This window comes from Balaenoptera acutorostrata, chromosome 6, assembly GCF_949987535.1.
Source record: "Balaenoptera acutorostrata chromosome 6, mBalAcu1.1, whole genome shotgun sequence".
In the NCBI taxonomy this organism is placed as follows: domain Eukaryota; kingdom Metazoa; phylum Chordata; class Mammalia; order Artiodactyla; family Balaenopteridae; genus Balaenoptera; species Balaenoptera acutorostrata.
In genome coordinates, this window is record NC_080069.1 from 123,156,660 (window position 1) to 123,172,150 (window position 15,491).

The 15,491-nt window shown below is 58.6% G+C and overlaps 1 protein-coding gene and 1 long non-coding RNA gene across 8 annotated transcripts in view; one reads left to right on the plus strand and one right to left on the minus strand.

Moving 5' to 3' along the window:
• Positions 1-4,728: 4,728 nt before the first annotated feature.
• On the minus strand, positions 4,729-11,261 carry LOC130708327 (uncharacterized). The gene is made up of 3 exons (XR_009008539.1): positions 10,977-11,261; positions 8,978-9,309; positions 4,729-8,306 (listed from the first exon to the last, which is right to left on the minus strand). It is a non-coding gene; the product is annotated as an uncharacterized LOC130708327 (long non-coding RNA).
• The window catches only part of VAV2 (vav guanine nucleotide exchange factor 2), a 185,397-nt gene continuing 179,463 nt past the window's right edge, over positions 9,558-15,491 (plus strand). For 2 of the 7 annotated variants that reach the window (XM_057547696.1, XM_057547697.1), the window contains exon 1: positions 9,563-10,333. In XM_057547696.1, coding sequence (XP_057403679.1) covers positions 10,130-10,333 — 204 coding nt within the window. In that variant the 5' untranslated portion in view covers positions 9,563-10,129. Of the gene's footprint in view, positions 10,334-15,491 lie in introns of all 7 variants that reach the window. The other 5 variants (XM_057547693.1, XM_057547695.1, XM_057547699.1 and 2 more) reach the window with 4 other exon arrangements.

Genomic DNA, 15,491 nt, shown 5'->3' on the forward strand with positions numbered 1-15,491 from the left:
GGCCTCACTCGTGGCCCTTCTCTCTGAGGGAGCCCCCAGCCCTCCTAGGGTCAGCTCAAGCACATGAGAAAGGCTAGAGAGGTGAGATCTCGGGGTTCTCCCTAGGGGCTTCAAGTCTCAGGAGGTCCCCCTATGGCCCTCTCCCACCCCAGCTCTGCCGTGTGCCCAGGGTGGGGTCTGCGAGGGGCACCTCCTACTGAGCCTGGCCTCCTGGCTGCAGGGTTGGGCCATAATCTTCTCCCACTTGTTGGAGCCAAGAAACCTGCAAAGGCCCTCGTAGTGAAGCCCCTCCTGATCCTACAGGTCCCCCAAGTGCTGAGCCCACTTGGGGGACCTGCAGGATGATTCAGTCACAGGGACCTCTACTGGGGTAGCGGCATCACCACATTACATCAGGATGAAGCGTGGGAGTGTGTGTTGGGGGTGGATGGGGGCTCACTATGTCAGTGGGGGGACTGAGCTCTGCTCAGAAAAACAACACGTTGATCTCTGGGGCCCCTGGGACATCCCTGGGAGGCAGGAGGCCTTGGTGTAGCTTCTGTAGCCCCCACCTGAGACCTCCGTCTTGACTGTGATAATCCTGGGCCAGCTTCATTTCCCCACCAAGGGGCAAACTTTGTGCAGGGCGGGTGCTCAGAAGTGTTTTCTGGTTGGATGGGGGATGGGTGGATGGATGGATGGGTGGATGGAAGGGTAGATGGATGGATGGATGGATGAATGAGTGGATGGGTGGATGGATGGATGGATGGATGGATGAATGGGTGGATGGGTGGATGGATGGATAGATGGGTGGATTGGTGGATGGGTGGATGGGTGGATAAATGGATGGGTGGATGGGTGGGTGGATGGGTGGATGAATGGATGGATGGGTGGATGGATGGATGGATAGATGGATGGATGGGTGGGTGGATGGATGGATGGGTGGGTGGATGGGTGGATGGGTGGATGGATGGATGGATGGGTGGATGGATGGATGGGTGGATGGACAGGTGGATAGATGGATAGATGGATGGATGGGTGGATGAATGGAATGGATGGGTGGATGGATGGATGGATGGACGAATGAATGGATGGATGGATGGATGGATGGATGGATGGATGGATGGGTGGATGGGTGGATGGATGGGTGGGTGGGTGGATGGATGGATGGATGGATGGGTGGATGCAAGGAATGGATGGGTGGATGGATGGATGGGGTGATGGATGGATGAATGGATGGATGGGTGGATGGATGGATGGATGGATGGATGGATGGGTGGGTGGATGGATGGAAGGATGGGTGGATGAATGGGATGGATGTGTGGATGAATGGGATGGATGTGTGGATGGGTGGATAAATGGATGGGTGGATGAAGGAGTGAATTCATGCCAGGCACTGTGTTGGATGCTGGCAGGACACAGGGAGGTGAGACCACAGGCTGGGCCCAGAGGAGGCCACTGTCCATCCCACTCCCAGCAGATGTCTCCAAGCAAAACACTGAGGGGCACTGAGAAGGCAGGAGACAGTCCCCGAAGGAAGAGATGGCTGAGACGGGTTTTAGGAAACACACATTTTCTGAGTGGACCAGGCTCCTGTGAGCCCACGGCTGGAGCCAGCTCTAGTTGAGGAGCAGGCAGTTCAGAATTGCAGGTACATGAAGGATGAAGTTGGGGTAAGGGGTGGGGGTTAGGAAGTGGCTGGGTTAGACTGAGGGGACTGTAATGGGGTGCAGGGGACTCCAAAATCGTGCCTAGGAACCTGTGCTCAGAGGGCTGTGGGAGACAAGGGCTTTTTTGGTTTGTTTTTTAATAAAACAGCTTTATTGAGATATAATTGTATAAAATCCACCCATTTAAAGCACACAATTTAATGGCTTTTAGTATATTCACAGTTGTGCAACCATCACCAGAGTCAGTTTGAAAACATTTTCATCTAAGGAAACCCTGTCCGGGGCTGCTCTGGCGGTCCAGTGGTTAAGACTCCACGCTTTCAATGCAGAGAGCGTGGGTTCGATCCCTGTTGGGGAACTAAGATCCCACATGCTGCGTGGCGCGGCCCCAAAAAATAAAAATAAAAATAAAGAAACCCTGTCTCCATCAGCAGTCACACCCCATTTGCCCACGTCCCCCCAGCCCTAGACAACCACTAATCTACTTTCAGCCTCTAGATTTGCCTATTCTGGACATTTCATACAAATGGATCACATAATATATGGCTTTTGTGTCTGTCTTCTTTCACTTAGTGTAACGTTTTCTAGCTTCGTCCATGTAGTAGCACATTCCAGTACTTCACTCCTTTTTGTGTATGTGTGGCAAAATATACATAACATGGAATTGATCATTTAAACCATTTTTAAGTGTACAGTTCAGGGGCATTAAGTACGTTCACATTGTAGTGCAACCATCACCACCATCCATCTCCAGAACTTTTTCATCTTCCCAAACTGAAACTCTTCCCATTAGACAGTAACGCCCCATCCCCTCCCCCAGCCCCTAGTAGCTGCTATTCTGCTTTCTCTTACTACACATTTACTGATTCTGGACATTTCATATAAATGGAGTCATATAACTTATAACCCTTGGTGTCTGGCCTTCTTCACTCAGCATGAAGTTTTAGAAAGGAGTTCATCCATGCTGTAGCAGGTGTGAGAATCGCATTCTTTTTTATGGCAGAATAACGTTCCATTCTAGGGATGGACCACATTTGGTTTCTCCATCATCCGTGGATGGACATGGGCTGTGTCCACCTTCGGCTGTCGTGAATATGTTGCTGTGTACACGGGTGTTTGAGTTTTTGTGTGGACAGTGGGTGAGCGTTGAGCAGGAGGGAGCATGACCAGCTTTGTGGGTTAGAAGGGTCGCGCCTGCAAGGGGTGGGGGGTCTGCGGGGGTCAGGCGGGGGAGAGAGACTAGAAAGGCACCTCCAAGCCTTGGGGAAGTGTGATACACAGCTGCCCTCCTCAGCTCCCAGCATACACGCTGGAGGAACCTGCTTCTGTTACAGTTTCCTGGAACAGGCAAAACTTGCCTGATCCTGACGTGCTGGAGGAGAAGAACCTCCATCGTAACGTCTTTGCTTCCACTGATGCAGTAAATGCCAGCCCCAGTGCTAAATCCTTTACATCCACAATCCCAGGGAATCCCCGCCGTGGGGAGGCAGGTCTCATGAACTCAAAGGCGAGAAGACAGAGGACATGTGCCTTCTGCAATGTCACACCTGGGGGAGCAGGACCAGGCTTCAGACAGACCCCATGCTGCCCAGTGTGATTGCAGCCACAAGCCACGTGTGGCTTCTGAAGTCTTGAATGCAGTTCGCCTGACAGAGGAGCCGAATTTTTAATTGCATTTAATTTTAATTAACTTAAAATTGGATACTCAATCCAGTTTTTGGCACACTTTCAAGTATATTTGAAACAACTTGGGTACATGAATGTATTTTTCAACGATACATTTTCTGAACTTTAAAAACAGATCAAACATTTCTGATGACAATTTAGTGTTCCTGCTGAAATGTGCTGGGGGTGTAAAATACACACTGGATTTTGAAGACTTTAGCATGAAAAGTAAACTGCAAAATGTATCATTAATAAGTTTTCAGGTTGGTTACATGTTGAAATGATAATATTTCAGGTATAGTGGATTAAAATAAAATGAATTATTAAAATGGATTCCACCTACAAGGAGCTATCATTCAGCCATAGAAAGGAACATAGTACTTATTGATAGACACGAGTGAACCTTGGCATTATGCTGAGCGAAAAAAGGCCATGCATTACATGATTCCATTGATATGAAATGTCCAGAACAGGCAAAGCCATGGAAACTGAAAGTAGATTAGCGGTTGCTAGGTCTGGCATGGGCAGGGTGTTGGAATGGCAGCTATGGGGCATGGGGTGTCTTTTTGGGGTGATGGGCACACTCTAGGATTCAGAGCACTCGTGCTGGGGTGCAGAAGCAGGGTCTAGCAGGCACTCCCTTGACTGTTGCCCCAGGAGGGCACCCTCCTGCCCAGGTCAAGGGCAGTATTGAACACCAGGAAGGGCAGGGGCAGACCTGCCCTGACCAGGGCTCTCCCCGGCTCTGTGTTCTGAATACCACAGTGTGCTTCCTCCTTTCAATGACAGTCTGATCTCCTGGCAGCCAGTGTCAAGGCTGAGCCGGCCCAGGACCACATTCAATGGCAGCGGCACCCGGGCCACCCCTCGGGTCCCGTAATACACAACCAGCCGCATGGGGCTTGGGGCTTCCCTTGGCCAGACTGGACTCCCCACTCTGTCCTTCACTGAGGAGGCCTGCTGAGGTCACAGTGATGGGAAATCACTGCAGACATCTGGGATCTGCCCCAAATACCGGCTTCTCAGCCTCACGTCTACAAATGAATTAAGTCCTGGAGACCCTCCCCCCTCCTTAGAGCCTTAAGTAACCCTGCACCCTGACCTCACAGGAGCCTCTCGAAGAGACCCAAGCCCCGAACAGGGCTCCGAGGAAGCTGCCGGGAACAAAGGGTAGGAAGTGCCACGACAAGCCCCACTGGAGGTGAGATGTCAGAGGTCACAGTCAGGGGTACAATCCATGGACCACGGCATTTGACTTAATTTTGAAAGTCGAAGCACAAGCAGTGAAAAGTCTGTATTTTGCCTTTTCAAACAAAACGTAAAAAGCCCACACCCAGCAATTTAGTGGGGTGTAATCTGACTCCACGGCGGGCCAGATGGTCTTTTTCTACACCTATGGTTTCCCAGGAAATTGTGACAGCTGAATTTGCATGATGTAGCTACAAATGGAATTTGCAAAATGTGTGTGTTCATGTGGTTTGGACATGAGAATAATTCCTTCACCCGGTCATGTTGGGAAGAGTCAAAACTTTCACTTCCCCTGCTCCAAGAACAAGGCCAGTGCTTAGTAAATGTGTTCTGGGTGGAGGATGTAGGAGGGATGGGTGGGTTGGATGGGTGGAGGGATGGAGGGGTGGGTGGAAAGATAAAGGAGGGATGGATAGAGAGATGTGGGAGGGATGGGTGGACTGCAGCTTCTGGGGAGGGCCTTTGCAGGAGAAGCTCCCAGTGCATCCCTGAGACCCTGGCTATGGAATAAGGGCCCTGTTGTTAAGAAGCACTGAGACCTTGCAGCAGCCCTTGGCATTCTGGGGGAAACCTGGGCTGAGGAACCCCCTGGTTGTCAGAGGAGGCCTGTGTGGAAAGGAACGGCCTGGGATGTTTGGATGGGCAGAGAAAGCTCTCCAGCCCGTCCACTGTGGCCTGCACCACGCCCGACACATGAAGAAGCACATGTGTTCTCGTTCAGAGCAAATTCCCAGTGTTGCCCCAGCAACGAGGACTCCTACTGATGAGGGGACTCTGTGGGAGCCCAGGAGGCCTTGTGGGGCAGCTGTGGACTCAGATTCCCCCCCGCCTCCCGCCCCCACGTGCTGCTGCCCTGGAACCACTGTACCATCAGCCAGAAGCAGAAGCAAAGTCCCCGGCGGGAGGCATCGCAGGAGACAGACTTAGGATTCAGACCAGGGCTCCAACCCTGCCTCTGCCCAATGCCTAACCTTGGGCCGGTCCTCAAGCTCCGTGACCCGTCCCCTAACAACAGAATAACGACGCGCATGGCCTGGAGCTGGATGGTCATCCCCTGTGAGGCAGAAGTGGGGCGGCTCCTTTGGGGCCCGCCCGGACCCTGCAGCCACCGGGCTTCCAGGAGCTCGAGGCCGGTGGCAGCACTTCCACACCCTGTCCCCCTTCAGCTCGGACGCAGGCTGTGTCCCCAGCAGCCCCTTCCCGGCCAGCTCTGCCGCTCCTGACTGTGCTTTTGCACCCATTTCTGCAGTGGGCATGCGCGTGCTGGCCTTTTAAGGCTGTTGCATTCAGGATCTACGTGCTGAGTCAGGATCTCCGTGTTTTAGACAGCACAGCATTTTCCCGTCTCCTTGGTCTCCTGTCCCCCCAAACCAGCGTGTCGACCGACAGCTTTCGGTTCCAGGCATGGAAACCCTTTGCAACAGCGAGATTTGGGTGCATGAGCAGCTGCCGGGGAGGCCCGGCGTTTGGACCCGGCTCCTCTGCACCTTGCTCGGTGATGCTGGGCAGCTCCCAGCGTGCTCGGTTTCTGTGTTTAACCACCCAAAACAATGACTATTACCCTCACTGTGAGGCTTAACGGAGGCCACGTGACACATACGAAGCCCTCAGGCCAGCCCCGCAGCACTCAAGAAACGGGAGTGGCTATTACAGTCATGAATACTTAGAATAATATGCTAAGTCAGTGCAAATCTCACAGGGTGTAATGTTACAGATTCACATAACAATGGTGAGATATGCTACACATCAACAGATTACATAGCCCATTTTTTAAACCTTTGTATCAGTTTTACCCATTTCTGTGACTTCTACGGAAGAAGATACTGGATTTTAAAGTCGTAGCTGCAGTGCTTTGCTGACCTGTTGGTTTCTTTATTTGGCATTTCAGTTTTTTTTCTTTTGGCCGTGCCACACAGTTCGTGGGATCTAAGTTCCTGGACCAGGGTTTGAACCCGTGCCCCCCACAGTGAGAGCTCGGAGTCCTAACCACTGGACTGCCAGGGAGGTCCTTATTTGGTGTTTCATTTAACAACTCTTTTTCGACTACCTACCAGGGGCTGAGCCCAGTTTGCAGTGCTGGGAGTGAACTGGGGACAGGACAGAGACGGCCCCCGCTGCCACAGAGATGACAGTCTAGAGGGATGAGACGGAGCAACAGACACCGTGGCGGAAACTGCAGAGAAGAATGAGTCTCAGAGTGCGAGAGGGTCAGCAGAGGAAGTGAGGGTGTGAGCCATGTGGCCATCTGGGCAAGAATCCCAGGCAGAGGGGTGGCAGGTGCAAAGGCCCTGAGGTGGGGGCACCGCTGGGCGTGGCTGGGGAGCTGTGGGAATGAGGTCATCCGGGGAGGGAATGCACCACATGGGACCTGCAAGTGATGAGATTTGATTTTCTCTCTGGTGAGGGGGATGCCACGAAGGGCCCCCCCGTCCGGGCAGGAGAGTGGCAGGGCCTCACCAAGGTTTCACTGGGTCCTTGCTGGCTGCCGAGGACAGACTGAAGGGGGGCAAGGGTGGCGCAGGGGGAGGCTGAGGGGCCCAGTAAGTGGGGGCCTGTGACCCTCCTCCCTTACTTCGGGGTATGTGACTTCCTGCCCCATGGGTTTCATCTATGCCACTGAACTGGGACACCCAGCTTCCCGCCTCTCCTGTGGACTGTCCCGGTGCTTCGTGTGGGCCTTTCTCACTAAGGAAAACTGCCATCCCTCATGGTGCTAAAGGTGGGCCAAGCTGAGAGGCAACCCCCAGAGGGTACCGTTCACTTGTAGCCTGTGGGCTCCTCTCCAGGGTGCCATCTCTCTAGAATGTGATGGGAATTGCGCCCCCTGGAGGTGTGCTACGGGCGGTCCCGGGAAACCGCTCTGAGTCTGAGAAGAGGTGGCCGGTGGTAGGATGTCCTGCAGCGGCGTCCCCTCTTCCTGACGTGTACTCTGAGTTGATACAGTCCACACCTGCTCACGACACCCACGCCCAGTGTTTGGAGGAGAGTTCCTATCAGGTTCCGTTCGTGCAGTCATTCATTCACGCACACTCAGCCACCCAGCGGAGCCTCCCCCAAACCCTGTGAGGTACACAGGTGGGTCAGTGTCCCCAGTAGGACACTGGGGATCAGGAAGGTGTTGTGATTGGCTAACACACAGCAGTGAGGCCTGCGTCTCCTGACTTGGCTATTCTCCAGGCCAAACCTGATCTTCCCGCCGCTGGGCAGCGAGCGTCCCGCCAAGGGGCAGCCAGGTGGCGACAGTGCCCTCCGCGCCCACCAGGGGGCAGCAGACGAACATCAGTGCTGACGGCTGGAGGGTGGCTGCCCGCATCCCAGCCCCGGCTCATCCTCTAGGTTGGTTCCCCGTCCAGGCAAGAAGGCCAAGAACAGTGAGGACACGAATAGGGGGCCCCATTCTGCCCCAAGCACTGGGCAAAGCTCCTGGATAATTACTTGTGTTCAGTCCTCACCAGCGATTCTGACGGGATGGGGCGCTCCCCATGCTACAGAGAGGGAGGGGGTCCTGCCAGGGGAAGGTGCCCGTGCAGGCTCCGGGGGCGGGGGCAGCTGCAGGCGCCGGGAGTCAGGCTCTGTCCCCCGCTTTGTGATTTCTCGGGGTGATGCTAGGAGAAGCCGCCTGCTGCCGCGGGGTCATCTCCTTTTGTCTCGGGCAAGGCAGGCTCGATCTCACCCGTCTGAGGCAGGCTCCTTCCTGCCCGTGTTCACGAAGGTGCCGCACCCATTTCCTCGGAGGAAGGATGCCTGGACAGGAATTTGGAGCTCACCAGTCACTTGGCCTGATTTTACTCCTGCCAGGGTCTGGGGTGTGCCCTGGGAGCCCGGCCCCTCCTCCACTCCTCTCCATGGGCCAGAACCGGGCCTGGGTCCCCATGCTTCCTCCTCAGTGTGGGAAGGGGCCAGCCTGACTCTCTGCAGAGGCCACTGCCCAGAACAGAGGGCTCAGGGGACCCTCACTGGGCTCGCAATGAGGTGGGGTGTCACCTGCTCTGGCTCCCGCCCCAGGAATGCCAAAGGAAGAGGGGAACTGGGCCATAGGGACGGCTGCCGGGTGCTGCCCCAGGGTTCAGCCCAAGTGTGTGGGGATGCTCGGAGACTGGTCACCCCCAGGCTCACCCCATGACTGAGCCAGTCTCAGAGGGGGGATCAGACTTGCCCAGGGTCACCCGGCTGAGAGCCCAGGGCTCCCAACAGCTGAGCCAGGACCCACATCATTTCGTTGCCAGATGGGCTCTTTATGTTCTAGAAGCCCTCCCACTGTCACAGGAGGCCAGAGAACACTGCCCACCCCCTCCCAGAGGGCGTGGCCCAGGAAGGAGTTCAAGGCACGGTCAGTGGACCCCGCAGCCAGCATGGAGGCGGGCCGCTACCCAGGGCCGGGTCTGGCCGCATCTCTTTCCCTCTCTCCCACTTACTTAGGTCACATCTTCCATCTCGGACGCCAGGATTTGCCCTCTGGGCAGCTGCGAGTGGCAGGCCTCTGGGTTTCAAAACAGGCGAATCCCGGCCTTTGTGCGAGGTCGGGGAGCTTCCTGCGGGTCCCTAGCCAGCGCAGAGGATAGGAAGGGGATCTGGGCGAGTCCCCGGCCCGTGTGCCTCCCGCCTCGAGTTCTCCCGTGGGGGCCGCTTGGGGGACCGAGAGGGCGCGGGACGACTGCGCGCAGTCGGTGCCCCCTCCAGGGTCTGTCCTTCCCGAAGGACCGTGCAGAGGCCCCCAGCGCGACAGGGGCCACCTCCTGAGCTCCTCCTGAAACGCAGGAGAGACGCAGAGACAACGACCGGCCATCACTCCACAGGCGAGGTCGCGCGCCCCGGGCGCAGAGCTTCCTCAAAATCTTGGTGCCCCTCGCTGAGGTCGGCGGACCCCGGGCTCCGGCCGCGCCGCAACCCCCGCCCTCCGCAACTTTCGTGAGCGGCAGCCGGGCAGGAAGTGGGGGGAGGGGGCGGGCGGGGGAGGTGCCAGGCGAGCGCGCCGGCCCCGCCCCCACCCCGCCAGTGGCCGCGCCCCCGCGCCCCCCGCGCCCTGGAGCGGCGGAGCCGCGGAGTCGGAGCCCCGGGCGTGGAGCGCTGAGCGCGAAGGCGGGGCGAACAAAGCGGCGGCGGCGGCGGCGGCGAGGGCGGCCCAGGCCCCGGACGCGCGGAGCAGGCGACCCGCCGGGCCTTTGTCTCGGGCGGGGCAGAAGCTTCGGCGGCCGCGGGGCGCCCCGAGCGCAGAATGCGGCGCCCGGCGGGGCGGATCGCGGGGCGCTGCGGCGGCGGGCTGCGCGGAGCCCGGCCCGGGGCCCGGGGGAACTTGTGTGTGTGAAGCGGGGTCCGGCGCGCTGCCCGGCGGCTGCCCCACGACCGCACGTGGGCGGGAGCTGCGGCCCGCTAGGAGCCGGAGGAGGAAGAGGAGGGGACGCGCGGCGGCGCAGCGGAGACCCGGGGCCGCCCGCGCGAAGCCCCGCCCCGGCCGCCGAGCGCCGCGCGGGCGGGCGGGATGCCCCGCGGCCGCTGCACTTCGGCCGGAGCGCTGCCCTGAGCCGGCCGGCCCAGCGAGCGGCGGGCGGGTGGGCGCCGCGGGCGCCATGGAGCAGTGGCGGCAATGCGGCCGCTGGCTCATCGACTGCAAGGTCCTGCCGCCCAACCACCGGGTCGTGTGGCCCTCGGCCGTGGTCTTCGACCTGGCCCAGGCGCTGCGCGACGGCGTCCTCCTGTGCCAGCTGCTGCACAACCTCTCCCCCGGCTCCATCGACCTCAAGGACGTCAACTTCCGGCCGCAGATGTCCCAGGTGAGGGTCCGGGCGCGCCGGGAGGGGCCCTGGTCCGCGGTCCCGGGACCCCGGTCGGAGCGGCGGACTCGGGGACGTCGGCAGGCGGCGGGACGGTGAGCGGAGAGGCGGCGCGCCCCGGGCCTCGGAACCGGCTCCTCCGAGGGGCGACCCCGGGAGGCACGAAGTTGGCAAAGTCCCCCAAGCCTGGGGTGCGCCTCCGCCGCCTCCGGGCACTGCCTGGGAGCACCCGCTGCTGGGCCTGCGCCTCCCGGGGTGAGGGGAACTCGAACCCCGGCGGGGCGCTCACCACTGCCGCCCCCTCTCCCGGGCCTGGGCCCCGGGACGCAGCGAGTGCCCCCCCCCAGCCCCGCTGCCGACCCCAGGATCCCAACGCGCCGGTGGCCTCGTCAGGCGTAGTGTCCCTGGCTTCGCGCCTGATGGCTGGACGCCCTGGAAGACAGGGGCTCGGGGCGCGGCGGGAGGGGCCCGGCGGGGCGGGGAGCCGGGAGCCCTGGTCGGCAAGGGAGCGGCGGGGCTGGGGGCACCGCCCCCTCGCCGACCTCAGCCTCCTCCGGAACCCTTTGGGGGGGGGCAAGCAGCGCCAGGCCCCCAGGGTCGCGCGACTTGGTGGGAACAGGAGCCCCTCATGCTTCCCCTGTACCTTCAAGTGTGGCCTTTGTCGCGGCCGAGGCGCATGTGGCTGCCGGGCAGGCAGGAAAATGTCCGCTTGGCTGGCAGGCGCTGCCTTTCTTGACCCCTTAGAGGGACCTTGGCTGAGACTTCAGCAGAGTAGAGGCTGCTGTCCTGCCCCCCGGGTTCCGCGACCCCCACCCTAGCACCTTTGAAGGGGCCCTGGGTGCCCAGCGGGGCCGGGGGCCACCCCAGGTCTGGCCAGCACTGCCCAGGAGCAACCTTCCTGCTCACCCCACAGCCCCTTCTTCTGTGACCCTCTGGGCTTCACAAGCCAGTGTGACAGCCGAATTGGGCTGGGGGGAGGGGGATGGAGTGAGTCACTGCTTTTCCAGGCTGGACTGCATGGCCTCTGCCCTTTGGCTGTGACCGCATTTCCAAGGAGATGGGGGCATCCCCCCCCCCCCCTTCAGGGAGGATGGGGGTGGCCGCTGACCAAGAAGAGTCTTGAGGAGATGGGGGCAGGGGGCCACCCTCCCACTCCACGGAGGCGGACGGCCCAGGGAGGGAGCCCTGGCCTGCCGTTTGGTCCCCAGGCTCCTGTGAAGCCAGAGCCGTCCTGGGCCCTCTCAGTGCTAAGCAGCCCAAGGTCCTGGGGCCGGGTGTCCTGGCTGCAGGGTGCCCTCAGATCCAGTCCTCTCCTCTGCCCTCACCCCCCTGGGGGCTGGGACGTACTTACCCCATTTTACAGCTGGGGGAACTGAGGGTGGAGGAGCTGCTGAGGGCAGAGCTAGGCCTTGAGCACTAGTGTCTGCCTTTGGCTGTGAACTGCAGGGGCTGCCCAGGCTTGCTGGCTGCTGGCTCCTGGCTGACTGGCAGAGAGGCTGGGGCCCAGGGCACGGCCGGGGGTGGCTGCGGGGGGGGGGTTGGCTGGGTCCTGGAGCTGCCCCTCCCAGCTGTGTTTGGCCAGGATGGGGGAGAGGGTGCACTGGCTGTGGTAGGTGGCCTGGCTCAGCCCCTGCGCTGGAAGTGCAGAGACTTCCTGGGGTCCCTGGAGCCATCCTTGGGCCAGCAACGCTGACAGGGCACAGTCTCCTTGAGCCCCCCTGCTCCAGCCCGGGTGAAGGGGTGTCAAGCGGGGCTGGGCGGTAGGGAGACCCTGATGGGCGAGTGTCTGTGTCTTCATGGCCATATGCTCTTATTGAAACCTGGCACTGTCACCTCCCTGTAGTGACCGCTTTGGGGGCCTCAGTTTCCCAATCTATGTAATGAGGACAGTACTAGTGGCTGCCTGGTAACCAGGTTGTGAGGATTTGATGAGGAAAGGGCAGAGAACATCCTTAGTGCCGCGCTGAATGAACCTTAGAGATCTTATCTGGGCAGGTGTGGCCCCTTGTGGCTGAGGGCTGGTCTCTCCTGCCTGTCCTCTCATGGAGGGTGGGGCTGGTCACACCCATCTTTGTGTGTCTCTTGCTGGCACAGGGATGGCTGGGTTAGGCGGATGGGCCCATCTGTGTATTCACGATTAAAGAAACAATTCTCTTGAACATGTACGGCTGTGCAGGGTTTGAGAGAGGAACGTGGTGGTCTGTTTGTGCGGCTGTTCTTTGCTGTCTGGGGAACTTGCCTCCAATGGAGGAGGGAAGACACCGTGGTCCTCTTGGCCCATGGTGGTGGCATCACAAGAAAAATCACAGCCGCCCTTTCTTACCCACCCTGCCCTGAGCTAGTCATGATCCTGGGAGGCATATGCCACCCCTGTTTCATGAATGAGACAGCTACAGCTCAGAGAGGTCAAGTGACTTACCCCACATCACACAGGTAGTAAGTGGTAAAACTAAAACCTGGACTTAGGTCTCCCTTCCGGGACTGTTGGAACAAATTCTGCTTTCAGAAGCCTTCCCTCTGCTGTCTTGCTGATTTTCTGATGGGTGCTCCTGGCCCGCTTCTCAGGTTGTTCACAGCATGTGTCTGTTTCCGTGGGCTGGATGGAGGGGGGGTGCGTGCCTGTTTCCTGCGGGATCTGGATACTTTGCTGGCAAGTGGGCAGGGCCCTTCCATCTTCCTGCTGTCACCGTGTGCCCGTACGTGTGCCCGTACGTGGACCCGTCCAGCTCAGAGGCCTGCCTGACGTCCCCTCGTTCCAGAATGCCGCTCTGGCTTCTCCTGTGACAGGTGACCTCCTGTTTTCCAAGTATCGCGCTTCGAGTGCCCCTCCCGTTTGCGTGGATCTCAGCTGGGTTATTGGCCCTAAAGGCGCATAATAGCCGTGTGCGCTTATTGAGCATTTGCTGTGTATAGAGCCAGGTACTAGGAAGAGTTCACAGGCAGATCCAAGTTGCCCCTTGTCCTGCCCTTCTGGATCTGGTCGGGTGTGCTTTATTTTTTTTATCCAAAGTGCCTGGCAGCCACGTTGGGTTTAATTAAAGAATTAGGTATGGCCAAATCTGCTGATGCTAATGAGAGACCGCGTGTGTCTGGAACAGCTTCAGTTATGAGGTCCTGAGGTTGCTGATGCCAGCAGACGGCCCTTGCGTTTGGTCTGCAGTCTGAATCTTTAGGGCACCACCCGCCCAGCCTCTTGCCCCCCACCCCGGCAGGCCTCCTCCCCGTAGAACAAGGCTGGGAAGCAGGGACACGGCAGAGAGGGCTCCCCCATGCCCACACCTCCAGCTTCAAGTCCTTCCCGTCCCTGCCTTGTGCCGGCGTTCCAGCCTGCGCCCCCCTCCCCTAAGCCTTTTCCATCAGGGTCCATCGTGTGCCGGGCCCATGCTGGAAGACTACCCCTCCTTTTGTCCTGGTTCTTCCTGTAGGAGCTAGTCTAGTGGCTGCCTCCTCTAGGAAGCCTCCTCTGATTTCACTCTTCTCCCATCCTGAAGCGTTGCGAGCCTGGCCCTTGGGCCCCCCTCCACCCCGTGTACCGGGTGTGTACCTCTAACCCTGCGTTTTCCACACTTCGCTTTAGTAAACAAGCATCCCTCGGAGCCACACTCGCTGCTCACTGCCCTGAACCCAGGACAGTGAATCCCTCCCCCTCCGGACTGGTGTGAGCCCTCCCAAGGGGTCTCTGGGTCCTGCCGAGCCGGGCCCCCCTTTGCTGCTGTGTCACTTCCGTCCTTCCTTCGAGGAATAATTGCCGAGCCCCTGCGCTGCCAGGCAAGGGCCCGGTCCCTGCTCCGAAATGCTTTCAGGTGAGCAGGACACACAGCAGGTTGTTGAGGTGCCTGTGGATGAGGAAGTGGCCTTTAAGTGTCCTGAGAGCTCCCAAGTGCAGGCAGGGGGACGCGGTTCCCGAGGCCAAGGGGTGTGACACCTGGGCTGCTGGGGAGCAGGGAGACGGAGGCCGATTCCAGCGGAAACTAGGATGCCTTTTCTTTTCCAGTCAGCTTTCGTTTTTTTTGTTTTTGGGTTTTTTTTTTAGATTTTATTTATTTATTTATTTATTTATTGGCTGCTTTGAGTCTTCCGTGGCTGTGTGCGGGCTTTCTCTAGTTGCCGAGGGCTGCTCATTGCGGTGGCTTCTCTTGTTGCGGAGCACAGGCTCCAGGCACACAGGCTTCAGTAGTTGTGGCATGCGGCCTCAGTAGTTGTGGCACACGGGCTCAGTAGTTGTGGCTCACGGGCTCTAGAGCGCAGGCTCAGTAGTTGTGGCGCACGGGCTTAGTTGCTCTGTGGCATGTGGGATCTTACTGGACCAGGGCTCAAACCTGTGTCCCCTGCACTGGCAGGCGGATTCTTCACCACTGCGCCACCAGGGAAACCCCAGGTTTTGTTTTAAGTTTGAACATATCTTGACATTGGAGAGTACGTTGGTGCCCTGCACCCTCACGTGTTTCCTACAGAAGAAGGTCCCCTCTGCAGCCACAGAACAGCCACCTGAACCCGGAAAACAGCGGGGATGGTGCCGCCTTGGAATCCACTCGAGTTTCAACGCGTGTCTCCACAAATGCCCATTTCAGCAAATGGTCCACCTGGGGGCTGGGACGGCCCCTCCGCCTCACCTTGATTTTCCCGACCTGGATGCTTTCGAAGGTGACAGGCCCCTTTTGTTGCAGAATGTCCCTCCCTTTGGGTTCATCTGCCGTTTTCTTGCGTTGGATTCAGGCTTTGCACCTGGAGCCGGTGGAGTGACCACGCTGTTGCCTTCTCCTGGCATCCTGTCTAGCAGGTGGCACGTGGTTTCCAAGTGTCCCCTTGCTGGGGGTGTTGGCTTTAATCACTTGACGCCGGCGCTGTTTGCCGGACGGCTCCGCCGCGAAGGTCCTCCGATCCCCCTTGTAGGTCACGAATATTCTTGAGAAGGTGCTTTGAGACAGTGACAGGATCAGTCCTCCCTCCCTCCCTCCCTCCCTCTCTCTTCTCTTCCTCTTTTCCTTTCCTTCCTCTCTCTGTCTGCCACTGTGGATTATGGTTTCCTATTCTATTCCCGGATTCTCATCTGTTATGTCACTCTTTATTTTGACGCTCAGATGGTCTCAGGTTTGACCAGTGGCAACTGCTTCAAGCTGCTTCCGTGTGTCTTTTTTGACACGTTCCCGTCATTTTG